An 18,272-nucleotide genomic window follows, 5' to 3' on the forward strand; every position below is an offset into this window, starting at 1 on the left:
TTGTTGTGTCCTTGTCTGGTTTTAGTATTAGAGCAATACTGGCTTTGTTTTGGAGGCATTTAGAGTTCTTTGAAAGGATTTTCCACTCGGAAGACCCTCCACTGGCCATTCTCCCAAAAGACTATATGTTCATCTGGGACCCTGGATCCAGAGCCCTGCCTCTGGCCCAGACCTGGACTTGTATTTAAGGGGCATGTCTGGGGAGGTCCCACTCCAGGAGCTGGGGTGGGGGCTGGTGGAGTGTGCATCTCACCTCACCTGGGAGCTGTGTTCTGCATGCCTGACTTCCTGTTTCCTGTGCTTGCCCAGGAACAGCCCGGGCCCTGGCCATGGGGCACTGTCGCCTTTGTCATGGGAAGTTCTCCTCCCGGAGTCTCCGAAGCATCTCCAGCAGGGCACCTGGGGAGAGCTCAGAAAGGCCACCCCCTGGGGACCGTGTTTTCATCCGGGATTTCCAGCGCCTCCTGGGCGTGGCTGTCCACCAGGACCCAGCTCTGTCCCAGTTTGTCTGCAAGAACTGCCATGCCCAGTTCTACCAGTGCCACGGCCTCCTCACATCTTTCCTGCAGCGAGTCAATGTTCCCCCAACAGGCCGCCGGAAGCCTTGCGCAAAGTAGGTGCCCCTTCCCTCCTTTGCTGGGGGTGTGCAGGAGACCCTGTGAGCAGGGCTGCATGGGCACAGGGCAGCCCGGGTGCTGGTGAGGCAGACACTCATGAGCACCAGTGCGCTGGGTGTGTCGGGAGACTGACCGGAGAGCACAGGGCGGGGAGGGCCTGGTGGGTGGCCTCGGAGGAAAAGGCTCAGCCGGCACACACAGTGGCCACTGGGCCCCATGCTTGCTCTTGGTGAGCAGCCCTGCTCCTTTGCAGGGTCGGTGTCCAGCCACGGATGGGGCCAGAGGAGGGAGCGTGTGTGGGTGAGTGCACCCCCAGGGTGGGGTGCAGGGTGGGCGGGAAGCGAGGGGACTCAGATGCTGACTGGCCATGGGCTGGCGTCTCTCTGCCTCTCCTCAGTGGACCTGATTGCTTCGAGCCCCCAGGGCCTGCGTGGCTTGGTGGGGTGGGTGCACAGACACGCGGCCAGCTGTGGGGCCCTACCTAGCCTCCAGAGGACGCTGTCCTCCGAGTACTGTGGTGTCATCCGGGCCATGTGGGGCTGCGACCAGGGCCATGACTACACCATGGACGCCGACTCCAGCTGTGGGGCCCTCTTGCTGGACAGCGCTTTGGGTGTCAAGTGGACGTGGGACAAGGATTCAGCCCCGCGACTCCCCCAGTATCGGGGGTTCAACGCCACCGGGGCTGCCCCTCAGAGCTCCCAAGGCAGAGCAGCTGCGGCGGGGGCTGAAACCGAGACACTCCCCAGCCTCGACACAAGCCAGCTTCCTTCAGATGGTGACCCAGTGGGGCCGGGGCCGGGCCCCCCGTCTCAGCCAAGCCTCCCCCGAGGTGGGGACCCAGGTAGGTGGCTCCTCTGGGCTATTTGACCAGTATTCCTGGTCCTGAGCCAGGCAGGGCCCTTGGCAGGAAGTGTGGTGGTAGCAGTGGTATGCGCAGAGGGGCCAGCATAGTGGCCAGGGCAGCCCTGGCACCGCCTCATGTACGTCTGGCAGCAGGGAGGGGCTGAAGACCCCGTTTGAGCGCCTTCCTTTAAGGCATGCTCGCCTGCCATCCAGGCTTCCTCCAAGCCTGCTTGGGGCCAGGGCACGGAGGGAGGAAGAGCCCGGGCCTTTGTGGGGCACGAAGGCAGCTGGGGTCAGGGGTTGTCCCAAGCCAATACAGGTCACTCCCTGGGCCTGTCAGTGCCCTGTGGGGCCTGATCCCGTGGCCCTGTGTGTTAGGTGCAGCTGTTCACCAACGTGGTATTAGGAGGGCTGGGCCGGCTTCCTACCCACATCTCTCAGCTTCCATGTGGGTGCCAGGCTGCTCCTGCGAGTGATGTTTGCCACTGGATGGTTCAGAGTGAGGCAGTGCTCATGCTGGAGGGCTTCACTGTTCTTAGAACTGCTTGGAGTTTTGAGCCGTGTGCCTGCAGTACTTGGATACCAGTGATCTTTTTCGATGTTCTGAAACATCCGAGAACGACTGGATCTGAACCTCTGAGGCAGGGCTGAATTTGCTGCTGTTGCTACTGCTGGCAGGACATGGGGGTAGCGTGGTGGGCTTGGCTATGCAGGCCTTGTTGAGGGGGCCAGGAGGTGAGTGGATTTGGAGGCATGGGAACCCTAGGCACCCCGTCATGCCTGTGGGGAGCACTACCGTGCAGTTCCCCTGGGGTGACAGGTGACTGGAGTCTTGTTCTTTGTTTCCCAGGGCAATTGGGTGAGAAGCAGGTTCCATCTCCAACCTCGGATGATCGGGTAAAAGACGAGTTCAGTGACCTTTCTGAGGGGTGAGAGAAGAGTGGGTTTACATAGCCTAACATTCCTCCTTGGCAATCCAACGCCACCATCCCAGGGGCTGCGGCCTGGCTCTCACTGGCCTCCCACTTTCTCTGTTGGGAGGAGGGGAGTGGTAGGGGGTGCTTAACAGGCTTCTGTTTTTGATTGGGGGCACTTCAGACCTGATAGAGCTGCACGGGGGCCCAGCCAGGTGTGGACATCACTCTGTTCAGATGGTCCTCTGGCTGCTGGCTCATCTCGGTCTCCAAGGCTGAGTTTTATGCCAACCCCAGATTTTACTAGAACAGAAGCCAGCCTCTGGCTGTTTATCATGGTGTTTGTGTTGTGGAGTGGAGGACAGACCTTCTAGAGGCAGGCAGGACACCTGTCTGCTCCTGGGGACACCCCCTTCCCCGTCTCCAAGACCAAATCTCTCAGGGTGGAGGCTGCACACCAGCTGACCTTTCCACCCTGCCTTGTACACTGTGGCTAGACCACAGATGCACTTTGTCCAAACAAGTAGCACGACAGCGTGATTTTTGGTGCCAGTGACAGATGACCCAGGTGTTGGAGGAGAACCAGTGGGTGCCAGAAATCCACCCCTACCCTGGGTCAGGAGGCTGTGGCTATCCTGTAGCCACCAGCCATCCTTTGGGCCTTTCTCCGTGGGGAGGGTGGCAGCCTGTAGGGGCAGCTGAGGCATGCCAGCCAGGCTGTGTGCGGACTAGCAGAGCTTACCTTGTGACTCACGTTTTGGGGTAGAGATTATAGACGTGCAGATCTTTTTCAGGTCTTTGTTACCCTTTGAAATCACTGACAGCTGGCCTGTCATTTGGGCAGGTGTTTATAGTTACGGGAGTGAGGTAACATTCTAAAAGCCTGCTTCCTGTGAAGTCACCTCTTATGAGGGTCTTCACCTCTGCCTGGGGCCCCGTAGGCTGACTCTTTCTGAGTTTGGGGTCCTGTTGTGATGAGAGGCATGGCTTACCGGGGATCCTCAGCCTGTGACCCTGGTTTGCCCTTTGTGTTAGGAGATGGTATTAGAGGATTGGGGATTTTAGGCCTTCTGAGAAGTAAAACATGTAGTGTGGGGATCCACATGGTGTTAGACAGGAAGTTTCACTGCTTCCATCACCTGCTCGAGAGCATTGCTGAAGGTTCTCTTCTTTCCTAGAGATTTCCTGAGTGAAGATGAAAATGACAAGAAGCAGAACACCCAGTCCTCGGATGAGTCCTTTGAGCCGTACCCAGGAAAGAAGTAAGGGGATGGTGGTGCCATGAGCTCCCCGGGGTTTGGGGGTGTCCAGTGGGTGACCTGGAGACCTGCACCTGTCCTGAGGGCAGCGGGGACCGGACGGTGGCTTGCCCCTGTCTGCCTTGGTCAGCACACACTCTGCTTCTCGAATGGCCTGACCTCACCAGCCCAACGAAGGGTGGCTTCTGGGTGACCCAGGAGGACTTTCCCAGTTCAGCGCAGGGACCTGGCCTAGCGCAGCCCTGTGAATGTGCTCCATCCACCCACCCGTGTCTGCTCTGGTGGCCTCTGGTCCCCCTGCTCGCCTTCTGCCCTCTGTGCCCAGGGCCTTGGCGACACGGCCACCTGGCCCTGCCGTTGCTCTCGGGTCTACCTCTGGCCCTGATCCCTTGTTGAGGCAGCACACCTCCCACAGGGTTTTGTGTTCTTGCTCTGTGGGTCCTGGCAGAGGAGGCTGGTTATCACTGTGTCACCCTGGGCCCAGGAACACCCAAACACCTCCAGTTAGTAGATGCCCAGCTTGGGCCTTTGGCGTAGAATGAAACCACACCATCAGCCAGGAAAGTGCAAAACAAAATGGAGAAGCAGGCACAACTTCCTTTTTCCTTTGTGGGTGGAGACAAGAGAGGCGGTGGCTCGGGAGTTCCCACTTGGGATGTGGGACTGGGTCACGGCCCTCAAGCGGGCCTGAGTGGACAGACGCTGCTGGCCAGAGGGGGCGTCAGGAGGGCCAAGAAGGAGGGGCCAGGTCTGCTGCAGCAGGAGCCCTTGCTCCACCCTGACCTCCATGGGCCCCTCTTATGTCCTGCTGCCAGGAGTCCTAGGGCCACTGGCGTGGGGTTAGGAGAGGGAGAGGCCCTGCCCTGCCCTGCTCCAGGTGGAGATGGCACGCAGGCGGCCCCCTTCCCTGGGTTTCCGGGAGGGCACACAGACACTGCAGTAGAACGGAACACACCAGGTATGTTCAGAAAGAAAGAGTGGAGTCGCTTGGTCATGTCCGACTCTTTGCAACCCCATGGACTGCAGCCTGCCAGGCTCCTCCATCCGTGGGATTTTCCAGGCAAGAGTACTGGGGTGGGTTGCCATTTCCTTCTCCAGGGCATCTTCCCAACCCAGGGATTGAATCCAGGTCTCCCACATTGCAGGCAGACGCTTTACTGTCTGAACCACCAGGGAAGCTGCAAAGTGTTCAGAGGCTGTGGTCAGATGGAACATTTTAGTGGAAATTGTACCTATGGGAGGCTGGAGCTCTGGGCTCCTTCCTGATGGCCTCTTGGTGCCTCCAGCACCACAACACGAACGCCTGCTGACGTCCCAGAATAGGGCCTAGGTCCATGTGACCTTGCAGCAGACGTGCCTGCCGAGGTCCTCAGCCACGCAGACAGAAGGGGACACCAGCTGCCAGGGCTCCCACAGGAGCCTGAGCGGCCATGGGAAAGAAAAGCACCAGCAGCCCCAAGTTGGGCCTGCGAGCGCCATCTTCCCATGCCTGCAGGGACCCCAGCCCCTTGTCCTTCAGGGACGCACTGGGAGACCTGGAGGCTGCTCCTGCTCTCAAGGAGCGTGTGATGTGGTGCGAGCACTGGGTACGGCTCAGCTCTCACTAGGTGCCTGAGCTGCACAGCAGCAGTGGGTGGAGGCCAGGACCGTGGCCGGGTGGCAAAGAATAATCATAGGCAAAGAAGGGGAGGAGCAGCCTGTGCAGTTGTTGAAAAGGTTCTTGTTAATATACTGTTTGAAGAGGAAAACAACTGTTCATGTTTCTATTTGTGGTAAATTAATACACAACAGAGGTTACTGTTTCACCATTTTCTAAGCGTACAGTTCACTCCCGTTTCAGAACTTTTACAATGCTGTGCAGTTGTCAGCACTGTTTCCAGACTCACCATCCCAAATGCAGCCTCATGAAGCAGTGACTCCCCTGTCCGCCCCTCAGGCCCTGCCCCCTCCTAGTGTAGGTATCCATTCTGGGGACTCTGTGTGTCGCTTTCCTACTGGCTTCTTTCACTCAGAATAGGGTTTTTGAGATTCATCCATGTTGTGACCTGTCAGTTTGATTCGTTTCTATAAGATCCTATTAAAGGGACCTCCCTGGTGGTCTGATGGCTAGGATGCCACATTTCCACTGCTGGGGACATGGGTTTGATCCCTGGTCGGGTTGCCATGCAGCACAGCCATGGTACGGAGGGACCACATTTTGGCTGCTGTCAACAGTGCTAGAAAGGGTGGTGTAACAGTTATCTGTTTGAGACCTGTTCTTGATTCTTTAGGTCCTACGGTACTTTTAACTTTCTGAGGAACTGCCATAGTTTTCTACAGCAGCTGCACATTCTACATCTCCTGCTGCCGATGTACAGGGGTTCTGATTTCTACACATCCTTACCAAACCTTGTTATTTTAGGTCCTGCTACTGGATGTTAAGTAGTATCTCATTGTCATTTTGATTTGCATTTCCCTAGTGATAGTGATGTTGAGTAGCTTTTCATGTTTGTATCATCTTTGGGGAAATGTCCATCCAAGTTCTTTGCCTGTGTTTTAACTAAGTTGTTTGTTTTTTTTGCCACTGAACTGTAGAATATATTTTCCCCTTTTTTCACTGTTTTGAAGTCCAGTGTTCCTATTTTTACTTTTTTAGTTTACTGTGCTTTTGGTGTCATATTCAGGAGAAACCATTACCAAGTCTAAGGTCATGGAAGATTTACCCATAAGAGTTTCACAGTTTTCACTTAGATTTAGGTCTTGGATCCATTTGAGTTATTTCTGTGTATGGTGTGAGGTGTAGATTGAGCCCCACTCTTTTGCATGTGGATATGTGATTGTCCCAGCACCTTCTGTTGAACAGACTGTCCTTTCCCTAGTGAGTGGTCTTGGCACCTTTGTCAAGTCAGTTGATTGTACTTGCAGGAGTTTATTTCTGGTCTCTCAGTTTCTCGGTATGTATGTCTGTCTTTATGCCAGTACCATGCTGCTTTGATTACCGTAGCTTTGTAGTAAATTTTGGAATCAGAAAGTGTGAATCCTTCAGCTTTGTTGTCTTTCAAACTTGTGTGGCTATTCAGTGTCCTTTGAAGTTCCATGTGAAACTTAGGATTTTTTTTCTACTTTGTGAAAAAACAGAATTTTCATAGGGATTGAATGTATAGACTGCTTTGGGGGATTATTGCCATTTTCACACTTTTAAGTTTTCCAGTTCATGAACATGTGTTTCTACTTGCCCAGGTCTTAATTTTCACAGCATTTTCATAGTTTAATGTACCAGTCTTTAATTTTTTAAGTTTACTCCTAAGTATCTTATTTCTTTTGATGCTATTAAAAATGAATAGTTAATTACCTTTTTCTGACTATTCATTTTAAGTGTGTAGGAACAGGACTGGGTTCTAATGTGTTGATTTTTCCACCCTGCAACTTTGCTCAATTTTTCTGTGTAGGTTCTTTAAGGTTTTCTACATATAACATCATGGTATCGTGAATAGAGGTAATTTTCTTTCCTGTTAACTTAGATGCCTTTTCTTTTTATTTGCCTAATGGCTCTGGCTAGGACTTTCAGTACTGTGTCAAGAACTGATAAAAGTGGGCATCTCTGTCTTGCTCCTGATACTAGAAGAAAAGCTTTCAGCTGTGACCATTGAGGATTGTATCAGCGGTGGCTTGTCTTTATGGCCCTAGAAGTTGCCTTCTATTCCTGACAGATTTCCTTACATTCCTGGATCTAAGAAGAGGTGTGCATGTCTTTTTAAAACTTTGAAGGACACCAGGAGGGAAGCTGCTCTGTCTGGCCTGGTCCTCAGGGCCCTGTGAGACTGGCTGAGGTGCACAACCCCATGCTTGGAGGACAAGGTCCCCACTGCCTAGGGTCTGCGGTGGGGGGACAGCAGCAGGTGTAGAGCTCCCCCTGGTTGCTGAGGGTCTCCTGGCAGGTTCTAGGAGAGTGGATCTGGATCTTCTTTCTAGCTTTCCCCACTGCAGTATTTTCCCTGGTATCTCCAAAGTTGTGTTTTTGGTGTTGACGACAGGGAGTAACACTTGGCCCTGAAGGCCCACTCCTGGCAGAGCAGGGACTCCACCTCCCCACAGTCTTTCTAGTTCTGGTGGGCAAGTGTCAGTGTGAAAGCCAGGTGGTCAGTATGGGGACTGGAGGTTAGCTCTGGAGATCTGAGGAAACCACCTCAGTGTTTAAAGAAAAATGAACACCGTGTATGCAAAAGATCAGAAACATTACTGACCAGGGTTGTCTTTTCCTCCAGGGTGTCTGGTAGGAAGAGTGAAAGCAAAGAAGCCAAGAAGTCAGAAGAACCAAAAATCCGAAAGAAACCTGGGCCTAAGCCGGGCTGGAAGGGCAAGCCACGGTGTGAGAGGTGAGGGGCTGGAGCGGGGGTTGCGCAGCCTGTGGGGGCCGTGGCTCCACGTGTGCTCTGCATTGCAGGGAGGAACTGCCCACCATCTACAAGTGTCCGCACCAGGGCTGCACGGCTGTGTACCGCGGGGCCGACGGCATGAAGGTGAGGGGCCTCCCAGGAGACTGCACCCCCAGCTCTGCTGACAGGGCCTGGTTGGGTCTGTGCCTCCGCTGGGAGGAGGCACGCACGCTGGTCCAGGGTGTTGGCCAGGCTGGGGTACTCACGCCCCTGGTCCCTCCCACAGAAGCATGTCAAGGAGCACCACGAGGAGGTCCGGGAGAGGCCCTGCCCACACCCCGGCTGCAATAAGGTGTTCATGATCGACCGCTACCTGCAGCGCCACGTCAAGCTCATCCACACAGGTGTGTCCCCTCCCCTGCAGATGGGGCTCCAGGGAACTGACACAGAAGAAACCCTGGTGCTGTCCTATGAGTTTATTGTGGTCTGTTTTAACATCATCATGTGTGTTAGTTCGGAGAAGGCAATGGCAACCCACTCCAGTACTCTTGCCTGGAAAATCCCATGGACGAAGGAGCCTGGTAGGCTGCAGTCCATGGGGTCGCTAAGAGTTAGGCACGACTGAGCAACTTCACTTTGACTTTTCACTTTAATGCATTGGAGAAGGAAATGGCAACCCACTCCAGTGTTCTTGCCTGGAGAATCCCAGGGACAGCAGAGCCTGGTGGGCTGCCGTCTGTCGGGTCGCACAGAGTCGGACACAACTGAAGCGACTTACAGCAGCAGCAGCAGCAGCAGCAGCAGCAGCAGCAGCGTGTTAGTTGCTCAGTTGTGTCTGACTCTTTGCAACCCCATGGACTATAGCCCACCAGGCTCCTTTGTCCATGGGATTCTCCAGGCAAGAGTACTGGAATGGGTCACCATTTCCTTCTCCATTTACATCATTACTGGAAGAAAATGATATGTGCTTTTCAGATTATAAAACTGACCCAAATTCGTGGTAGCAGCTGGTGGGAAGAGCACAGGGAAGGTGGCGCCCCAGTGCTCACCGCCATCAGTGTGTGAGGTTACTACTCCTTCTCTCCGAACACGCGTCCACGACCTTGGACTCGTGTGTGCCTATGTTTGTCATTGCTGGTTCTGCCCAGAAGGCAGCTCTCCCGACCTTCCACCCCCATGTCCAGATAGTCCATCCTAAACGATATTTTTCCTCTGTTGACCTTTGTACAAATGATTGACTTCTTCACTCCGATTTGCCCACTTAATGGCTGGCTCACAGTCCCTCAGTTTCACAGCATTTCATGCTTTGAGTGTTCTTGTCTGTTACTCCTGACACAGTAATTCCCTGGTGTCGGGTCAAGCCATTGTAACTCAGTCGGACCACAGTCGCCGTGATCATGAGCAGTTTTTATTTTCAGCACAGAACAGTCTAGACCTCACACTGTCAGGACGATTGCTCCTAGTCATGGAGGAGCCTGCCTGTGCGGCTGTGTCACGTGTTGGTAGATGCGCAGTGATGTAGGAGAGAAGCATGTGGTGTTGCTCCAGGTGCATGGCTGGGGGTGTGATGTTCAAGTTTTGTTGAAAGGCTCTTTTAAGACTGACTGCCACAGTGGGTACCCCTGTGGTGGGCCCAGCATGGGGACAGTCCCTAGAGTAGCAGTAGCTGTAATCAGTCATCTGTGAAACTGCACCGATTAGGCTCCCTCTAAGAATTGGTGCTCCAGAAAATAGGAGGTTTAGGGAAACATGCTGCAGCCAAGTGGGTCAGAGCTGTGTCACCTGTGAGTCAGGTGCTTGAGCACCAAGGGGACAGTGTCAGGGCCTGTGGTCACTCCCTGTCTGGTCCCCAGAGGTGCGGAACTACATCTGCGATGAATGTGGACAGACCTTCAAGCAGCGGAAGCACCTCCTGGTCCACCAGATGCGCCATTCGGGAGCCAAGCCTCTGCAGTAAGTGGGGGGTGGTGGCCCTCCCGCTGGCAGCACCCTGGCCCTGGCTCACTGGCCCCATCCCATAGGTGTGAGGTCTGCGGGTTCCAGTGCCGGCAGCGGGCATCCCTGAAGTACCACATGACCAAGCACAAGGCTGAGACAGAGCTGGACTTTGCCTGTGACCAATGTGGCCGGCGGTTTGAGAAGGCACACAACCTCAACGTGCACATGTCCATGGTGCACCCGCTGACGCAGACCCCAGACCAGGCCCCAGAGGCCCCGCCCAGGCCCGCAGCAGGGCAGGTGGTGAAGGCCGAGCCCACCTGAGGGCCTGGCTGCCCTGAGCTCGGGTGGTGACTGGTTCAGGCCTGTGCGCAGAGTGGTGCCCTGATGCGCCCCCACTCTGCGTGTTGGGCGGCGATGGTTCAGTCTGCAGCTCGCAGGATCTTGTGGCCTCTGCTCTGGGACCAGCAGTTTCTTCTCCTATAACCAGAGTGACTTGGGCCAGATGCAGATTTTAGAGAACTGATTCCTCTTACCCACTAAAGCAGTTGAGATTTGTAACCCACTTCCGAGGAGCTGGGCAGTGCCCTGTGCAGGTCGGGTCAGAAGAGTTGGGGCTCCTGGGAGAGATTGGGGTCCAGCACAGCCTGCTGCCTGCTCACGAGGGCGGCACTCACTTCCGGGTCACAATCTCCACTCCCAGCCAGCAGCTGCAACAAAGCCCACATGCTGGGCCCATTCTGCCCCCATCCCTCCTGGGCCTGGATGCTGGATGCCGGCTTTCCCCAAGGCGTCCAGCATCCTCATGTCACACAGTGACATGGACCTAAACATAGCCACCTCGGTGAGCACCTGGGTGTTACCTCTGCCACGTGCAAGAAGCTCCTTTCTGGGCACCGAGGTATCAATTGCAGCAGAAACAGACGGGCATTTGTTATCAGGCTTATGGGGTCACCCTAGAAAGAAGATGGTAAGTGCCGAGGTCAGGGTGCCCAGAGCTGTTAACTGTGCCAGGAGTGTCACCCCAGCCTGTCTGGAGATGGGGCCTGGCCCTGCACCTGCCTGAGTTGGGAGCTCCCCACCGTGGGCCACAGTCCAGACTGCACCGGTCTCCCCAGCCACAAAGAGGCCAACAAGCTTCAGGTACATGTTGAGAGCAACGTGCAGGAAGGCATCTTCTTTGAGGAGGGCATCCTCGTCAAAGTAGGGAAGGAGGCTGAAGGCAGACACAGGTGTCAAGTGACCTGACCTCACACATCTGACTGGGGCTGGTGGCAGGCAGCAGGGGCACAAGCTCTCTGTCTTGAAGGACCCCTGCTGTTCCTCCCCTGACCTCCAGGCCCTGAGGGTTACCTGTAGAAGGCGACTGGCAGCAGCCTGACCTGGTGGTCGGGGGCCAGGCCAAGGAGGGTGCGCCCCAGGGGGACATCTGTAAAACCAAGGGGCTTGTCAGCAGTGTGGGGCCCTCCCATAGTGTCAGGGTCTCCACGAGTTGTGTGCCTGCTGACCCAGGGGTGGCAACCTCATGCCACAGACTAGGGGGTGGGGGCTGGGTCCCTGAAATCGTCAGGGCTCCACTAAATTATTAAATGAGTCTGTATACTTAACCAAGCACATAAAGTTGGAAAAATGAGTTTTTAAAGTGAGCCCCAAGGAGGGCTCCTGTGTAACCATTTGAAAGTTGCTTCTGAAGAGAAGGACTAAGGAGTCGGCTGCAGTCTGACCTGCTCCCGCCAGAGGGCTAGGAGCCAGCACAGACATGGCTGGCAGCCTCCGGATCTCTCACCCGCCTCCGTCAGCTGAAAGACCAGCAGCCAGGAAATCCTCCTCCTCTGCAGACACCCCAAGATCTCCGCACAGATGTCCAGAGCCTTCAGGGAGCCAATGGCCTGTGACCCACAGAAGAACAGAAGAACTCAAAGGTGACAGTGGGCAAGGAGGGGCTGTCTACCTGGGGCCCTGCGCAGACCCTCAGGGTGCAGGGTCTGAAGGGAGACCCCACAGGGCAGGCCCATGGCTTGGGGTTTTCTCTCCTGAGAAAGCTTTTGCCCCAAAGGTACCACACCTCCCCTGCTCAAGAGACCTAACTTAGGAGGTCTGTGGAGAAATGGGGATCCATGGTTTCAAGTGCCCTGGGGGCAGGGGCTCGCTACCCTGTCCAGTGTGGGAGAGGGTCTGACATACCTGTGGAGTCAGATATGAAGAGAGCAGGCCCATCAAGGAAAAGAAAAACAGGGAAACGAACAGCTACAAATAAAAACACATCCACTCACAACATAAGACTACCTGTATTCTGTTCCCTGAGAGTATAAGTAAAAAAAATTCCTCACTGATTGAGTGTTTATAGGCCTACGTTAGAAATCTTTGGGGGGATCTTTGCAGGAATAAAATTTGTAGTCGCTCTTACAGAATTTAATGGGTTATAAACAATTACTGCTTGGGGACCCATCTCTGTGGGTCTGTAAGGGGACAGTGGTCTGGAAGATATGGAGCCACTAAAAGCCTTCCAACAAAAACAGCCTGAAAAGTCTAAGAACAGATGCTCCCTGGGACTCTGTTACTTGAAATTATAATCACTCAAACCCCACAGCTCAGCAGTTGTTGTCAGGCAGGTGTGTACAACCTGAGCTGCTGGGGAGCTCTGGGTTTTAGAGAACTAGGGGTTCAGCTGGGTGTACCATGGCGGCTCCCAGTGGGGACACCAGCCTGCCCTCTGAGCAGCCCTCCATCCAGCCCTGGTCTCAGTGAGCAGCTGAATGGGGTACAGGTACCTTGATGAGTGCCAGTTGGCCCTAACTGCCCCCACCCGGGGATTATGGGGAGAAAAAACAGGTCAAATAAAAGCAGTTGAGAGTTATAAGTCTTATCAAACCTGTACACCCAGGAAGGTTTGCTTCCAAATAAAGTCAGAAGGACCCCAAACACTTGTGTGTCCTTGAAAAGCACAGTGTGTTAGATGAACCCTGAGAGAACGTGAGCTTGCAGGAAGAGGGTGTCATCCTTGCCTCCTCTCCTTGGCCATCCAGCTTCCCCAGCTCCTGCCTGAAGCTCTCCTTCCTGGCCCGTTGAATTGCAAAGTGCAGGGCAGCCGCGCAGAGCCAGGACGGGCCAGGTGCGGGCGGTGGTATGATGGGGGAGGACATGCTGCACAGACAAGAGGAGTGCATCACCACAGGAACCCCTGCCCCCAACCTGGCTCTGCACAGACTGGCCCTATGCCCTGGACACAGGAAGCGGTGCAGCTTGCAGGGGGTCTCAGCTTTGTCAGGAGGGTATGGAACACAGGGTTGCCTGGAGCCCTTCCCCTGACCCCTAGACCCCAGAATCTGCACCGGCCTCCCACACAACCCCTGCCCCAATTGCATTGTGATGTTCAAGGTCCTTCAGCAGGTTAAAACGGCCAAAAGCAAAAAACAATACAGTGCAATGATTTAAGAAACTTTCCTGCTCTCTATACGATTAGAGTCAGTGGGCAGACTGGCTTTCCTTGTTTTCTGAGGTTTCCAGCATCCCTAACTTGGGGGGTGCCTGAGGGATGGAAATGGTCACAGAGGAAAATGTAAGGAGGCTGGAGAGGGCCAGCGATCCTCTCTGTGACCTCTAGGAGGGCACCCCCTGGGGAGATGGGCAGGTGAACCCTGCACCTTGCAGAGCCTGTCCAGAGGCGTCTCCAGCTCCCAGGATGCTGGGCAGGTCAACGAGAGCGTGTGCCCATACTCACCTCTCAGCGAAGAGGTGGGCCTCCTGCAGCTTCCGCAGCTCTGCAGGCAGCGGGCTCTGGGACCACCTCCTCCACCGGCAGTGCAGCTCGGGCTCCAGGCTTGACCACCACAGCTCATGGGAGAGAATGGGCACCAACAGTCATTCACCACCAGCAGGACGCTTTGCAGACCTCAGTGACCCCGACCATCTGGGCAGGACACGTCCACCTGCTGGCTGACACCCAACCCCCTGAGCCTGGCTCTGCTCATCTAGTGCTTCCTAACTACAAGGACAGTGTCTCATCTACGGCCCAACACAACTCATCCTCAGAGGACACGGTTGCCCAGGGAGCTCGGCGGCGGACGTGCTGCTCTGAAAGAATGGGGCTGTGTCCTCCCTCCTGACAAAAGGGGAAAGGGTGAGAAAGCCCACAGGGGAGCCCCAACTGAGGAACTTCGGAAGGCCATGCAGAGGCTGGGCTGCAGGGGCCGAGCCGGCAGCTCCAGCCCAGAGCACACATTGTGAATGACTTCTGCTGCTGGCTTTGGCGCGGAGGGACTCCTGCGACCCAGTCCTCCCTCTCCAGTTCTCTCCCTACTGCTCCCGGGGCATCTGCTCCTGACTTAACACCCACTGCGCCCGGGATCACACAGCCAGGAAGCCCTAGACGTGCAACCCCCAGCCACACTGACCCTCACGGCACCCCACCAGGCCCTGGAGCTCCCCCGAGAAGATGGCAGGCCTACCAGAGCAGAGGTGAGCAGCAGGGGGCACTGGGTCTGGCAGGCGGTCAGGGCCAAGTCGGCTGCCAGGGATGGGTCTCTGCTTCGTGCGCAGGTGTTGAGAAGCCCCTGGGGAGGAGATGCCACCACTGAGTTTGCACATGGACCCTGGGAGCCACTGCATACGCAAGGGCCAGGCCAGAGGTCTGAGTAGTGACATGGGAGGGGTGGAGGGAACTGGAATTACCCTGAAGAAGTGGGCGGTGATGTCGTGGGTGAGAGCACCATCATGGGAGAAGTTTCTCTGCAAGATAGTAGAGGCCAGTGAGGAAGGAGGGCGGTGGACAGAGGTGGGCAGCCGTGTGCTGTTCCTCCTCCCCCGCACCTGGCTGCTTTCACAGGCTGTTCTCAGAGCTTGAGGGGGAACAGCCTCCAGAACGAACTTGAACAGAAAATCTCACCTCATTTCTGCTGCTCCCCAGTTACCCTATAAGCTCCACACACATGACCAGAACCTCAGATCAACCTCCAGCCACATGGTGCATTTTTACAAAGCCTCCTGTGGTGGGCACAGCACCTCCCTGTCCCTGACTGTGCACAAGTAAGGGAGGGCACCCTTTGGAGCCTGAAGAGCCAGGTGTAGGCTCTGTCTGGCTTTTGTGCCCAGAGGTGAAGCGGGCAGGTCGGTCAGCACTTCTGGGGCCCAAACCGCTAAACTGGGGAAGGTTCTATGAAGGAGTCATGTTCCGGAGAAGGCACTGGCCTTGCCGCCTGTGTCCAACAGAGTGAAGAACTCCCTGTGTCTCCAAGTGCCACGGCCTAGCCTCAGTGACCCCCTGCAGGTGGGGCCCATACCGAGGCCGCTGGCTCCATGTGACCACAGATGCACTCCTGAACTTTCCCCAGAACCAGCCCGCGGTGCCCACATGGCCCCCAGCCCCGCACCTGACCTTGCTCACTCCACACCTACCAACTCTGAGTTGACCAAGTGGAAGAAATCAGCACAGCTGGGGGCGGTCGGCTGCTCCACACAGGGGCTGCTGACTAGCATGGAGGGGGGCAGGCCGAGGAGAGTGCTGGGAGGACAGAGGTGTGGACAGTGACCCCCGAGAGCAATGCTTGGAGCGGCAGCCACCCTCCCAGCTTGCTGGGAACTGGCCTGAGTCTGCGGCCCATCCCTCCCGGGAGGGCCTGGGCTCCTGTGCTGCTGGGCCCATAGACACCACTGTGCTTCCCCAAAGCAGCCATGCAGCTTCATGATGACCCAGGGTGGGAGCAATGTGTGAACCAACCAGCTCACTAGCCTGGGAAGGATGTCAATTCACAGCTCAGTTGTGATGAAGCTGCTGTGAGGACCCCTGAGCCCACATTCGATGTGAGGCCTTTGAACTAAAGGGATCCTGGGCCCAGACCCTGCTCTCCAGGGGACTCCCGGGGAGAGGCCACCCCAGAGACCCACAACTAGAGGGAAGAGAAGCCGAAGTCGGGAGAGACCCTGGGACGCAACCGTGTTACCGTTTGCAGGTGAGCAGCTCCTGCTGTCTCTGGAGGCGGCTGGCCACATCCCACCCGTGAGTCAGGGCCTGGAGGCGTCTGCGGAAAACTCCGAAGAGAAAGTGTCCGTGGGGAGCAGCATGGCCGAGGGGCGCAGGGCCCTGCTCCAGGTCAGCAGCCATCTCCTGGAGACGGCAGCAGATGAAGAGCACCCGTCTCCTCATTGCCCTGTCACACGTGACCTCTAAACCCATGACTCCTGCTGCGGCCACCCTCCCAGGAACTCTTTTCCACTTCCCATTACAATGGATGTAGAGGACATGCGTCCCTTTTGTGTGGAGTGTTAGGATCTCCCTTTCATCCTCCACATTTTCTAAATTCAGGCACTTTTAAAGAGAGAGAGCGGGAATTCCAGATCCCATAAGACAGAGCTGCATGGCCATGTCCACAGTTACAGACCCCCAGCGCACAGCTGGCGAGAAGGAAGGACAGGCCTGGTCTGCCCTCTGATCCCAGAGCCCACTCTCAGGAGGTCTGGGCAGCAGCATGCTGACAGAAAGGCACTTTTCACTCCAGGATGAGAACCTGCAGGGCCTCCGCACCCTTCTCAGTGTTCCTGCCTCAGTGACAAGTGACCTGGGAAACAGAAGGGGCTCCAGCCTCTGGTCTTTGCAAACTCTCAATACTCAGCCAAGTGGAGGGTCATTTATATCAATTCTCAAGAGTCTGACCTCCTAGCGCAGCACCCAGAGTTAAAGAGCAGAGAATGGGAGTAGCAACCAAGTTACTACTGAAGTCCACATTTTTACTTCCTGTTTTCAAATCTTAAATGTCCTAAAGCCTGGAGATGCTTCCTGTATTTCATCTTTCATTTTTGTGTTCCTTTGACGTTTATGGTGACATGAGTTCACAGAACACGTGGTCTCTGGTCTGAGTGACCGTGTCTGTGACTCAGGCTTTCATTCTGCTTAGAACAGACATCTGGACTCATTGGATACTCAATAAATATCTTGATAGCACATGGCTTCGATGCAGTGGACACACTGAGTTTTGCATTTTCTAACTAACCTGCAATCTGGAAAAAATGTCCCGATTTCCTTTGCAGCCACCAAGAACCAAATCAGAATTCTCTGAGTGATGGTAACTCCTCGAACTGAAATGAAAACACAGTGAAAGCCTCTTTAGTGTCTCCTATCTATGCTGGGCTACCTCTTCTTCTGCCTCCAGCATGGCCTGTGGTCACAGGGCCAGGGAGTACCCAGGCACCACAGGGCACGCATGGTGCCCCAGCAACAGCACAAAGCCAGCAACCAGCTCTGGCAACATATCAAAATGATTACACAACCAACTGGGATTTATCCTAAGAATGCAAGGTTGGCTCAATATGCAAAAATCAATTAATGCAATTAACATGAGTAGAATAGAAAACCAAAACCCACACAGATAAAACATTAAGTTCAACACCATCTCATGACTAAAAAAACAAACTTACTAGGAGTAAAAGGGACCTTCCTCAACCTGGCAAAGGGCGTTTATGAAGAACCCACAGTTCACATTGTACTCAATGATGACAGACTGAAAACTGTCCTCCCAAGACCAGGACCAGGACGAAGTGTCTGCTCCTACTGCCTCCAGTGAGCATTGCACTGTGAAGTTCTAGACAGGACAACTCAGCAAATAAATCAGCACATAAAAGTCATTCAGATTGGAAAGGAAAAAAGTTTAACCGTCTCTATTCACAGATGACAAGACCTTATATATAGAAAAATCATAAAAAATTAACAATAAAAGCCATCTGAGCAAATAAGTGAAATTATACCAAAAAAAAAATACTGCAGAATAAATTTAATCAAGGAGATGCGAGACTTGCACACTAAAAACTATAAAACACTGTTGAAAAATATTAAAGATGACCTAAACAAATGGAAGGACCCAAACTGATATACAGATACAGTGCAGTCATTATCAGAATCCCAGCTCATTTTGTACAAATTGATAAGCTGATCCTAAAAATCCAGATGGAGCTGCAAGGGCTGCAGAACAATCTTGATAAAGAAGGGCAAAGTTAGCGGACTCATCTCTTCCAATTTTACTTCCTTGTTTATTTTTTGGCCGCACCGTGCAGCTTGTGGGACTATAGTTACCCAAGGATTGAACCCGGGCCCTTAGCAGTAAAAGCATGGAGTCCTAACCACTGGACTGCCAGAGAATTCCCACATTTTCCAATTTTAAAACTTATTACAAAGCTATAGTAATCAAAATGGTGTGGTCCTGGCACAGGGACAGAGGTAAAGATAAGTAGAACAGAGTTGAGAGTCCAGAAGTAAACTCACACAGATGGTGAGTGGACTTTTGACAAGAGTAACAAGACCATTCAATGGAAAAGAACAGTCTTTTCAGCAAAAAGGGCAATTGGACATTCACA

General features: G+C 54.3%; 2 protein-coding genes across 5 annotated transcripts in view; one reads left to right on the top strand and one right to left on the bottom strand.

Annotated features, from left to right (window-relative positions):
- ZNF276 (zinc finger protein 276) overlaps positions 1-10,525 on the top strand; it is a 28,055-nt gene extending 17,530 nt beyond the window's left edge. For 2 of the 4 annotated variants that reach the window (XM_018061909.1, XM_018061908.1), the window contains exons 2-11: positions 310-613; positions 871-917; positions 1,015-1,461; positions 2,314-2,392; positions 3,556-3,639; positions 7,881-7,991; positions 8,060-8,135; positions 8,278-8,395; positions 9,845-9,944; positions 10,013-10,523. In XM_018061909.1, coding sequence (XP_017917398.1) covers positions 330-613; positions 871-917; positions 1,015-1,461; positions 2,314-2,392; positions 3,556-3,639; positions 7,881-7,991; positions 8,060-8,135; positions 8,278-8,395; positions 9,845-9,944; positions 10,013-10,253 — 1,587 coding nt within the window. In that variant the 5' untranslated portion in view covers positions 310-329 and the 3' untranslated portion in view covers positions 10,254-10,523. Of the gene's footprint in view, positions 1-309; positions 614-870; positions 918-1,014; positions 1,462-2,313; positions 2,393-3,555; positions 3,640-7,880; positions 7,992-8,059; positions 8,136-8,277; positions 8,396-9,844; positions 9,945-10,012 lie in introns of all 4 variants that reach the window. The other 2 variants (XM_018061906.1, XM_018061907.1) reach the window with 2 other exon arrangements.
- The window catches only part of FANCA (Fanconi anemia complementation group A), a 36,759-nt gene continuing 28,984 nt past the window's right edge, over positions 10,498-18,272 (bottom strand). The window contains exons 31-43 of the mRNA XM_018061899.1: positions 16,916-17,000; positions 15,869-16,032; positions 15,324-15,429; positions 14,601-14,657; positions 14,378-14,482; positions 13,651-13,763; positions 12,935-13,073; positions 12,114-12,176; positions 11,716-11,818; positions 11,283-11,358; positions 10,992-11,145; positions 10,793-10,885; positions 10,498-10,639 (exon numbers count right to left, since the gene is read on the bottom strand). Coding sequence (XP_017917388.1) covers positions 10,532-10,639; positions 10,793-10,885; positions 10,992-11,145; positions 11,283-11,358; positions 11,716-11,818; positions 12,114-12,176; positions 12,935-13,073; positions 13,651-13,763; positions 14,378-14,482; positions 14,601-14,657; positions 15,324-15,429; positions 15,869-16,032; positions 16,916-17,000 — 1,366 coding nt within the window. The 3' untranslated portion in view covers positions 10,498-10,531. The remainder of the gene's footprint in view (positions 10,640-10,792; positions 10,886-10,991; positions 11,146-11,282; positions 11,359-11,715; positions 11,819-12,113; positions 12,177-12,934; positions 13,074-13,650; positions 13,764-14,377; positions 14,483-14,600; positions 14,658-15,323; positions 15,430-15,868; positions 16,033-16,915; positions 17,001-18,272) is intronic.

This window comes from Capra hircus, chromosome 18, assembly GCF_001704415.2.
Source record: "Capra hircus breed San Clemente chromosome 18, ASM170441v1, whole genome shotgun sequence".
NCBI classification, from domain to species: Eukaryota; Metazoa; Chordata; class Mammalia; order Artiodactyla; family Bovidae; genus Capra; species Capra hircus.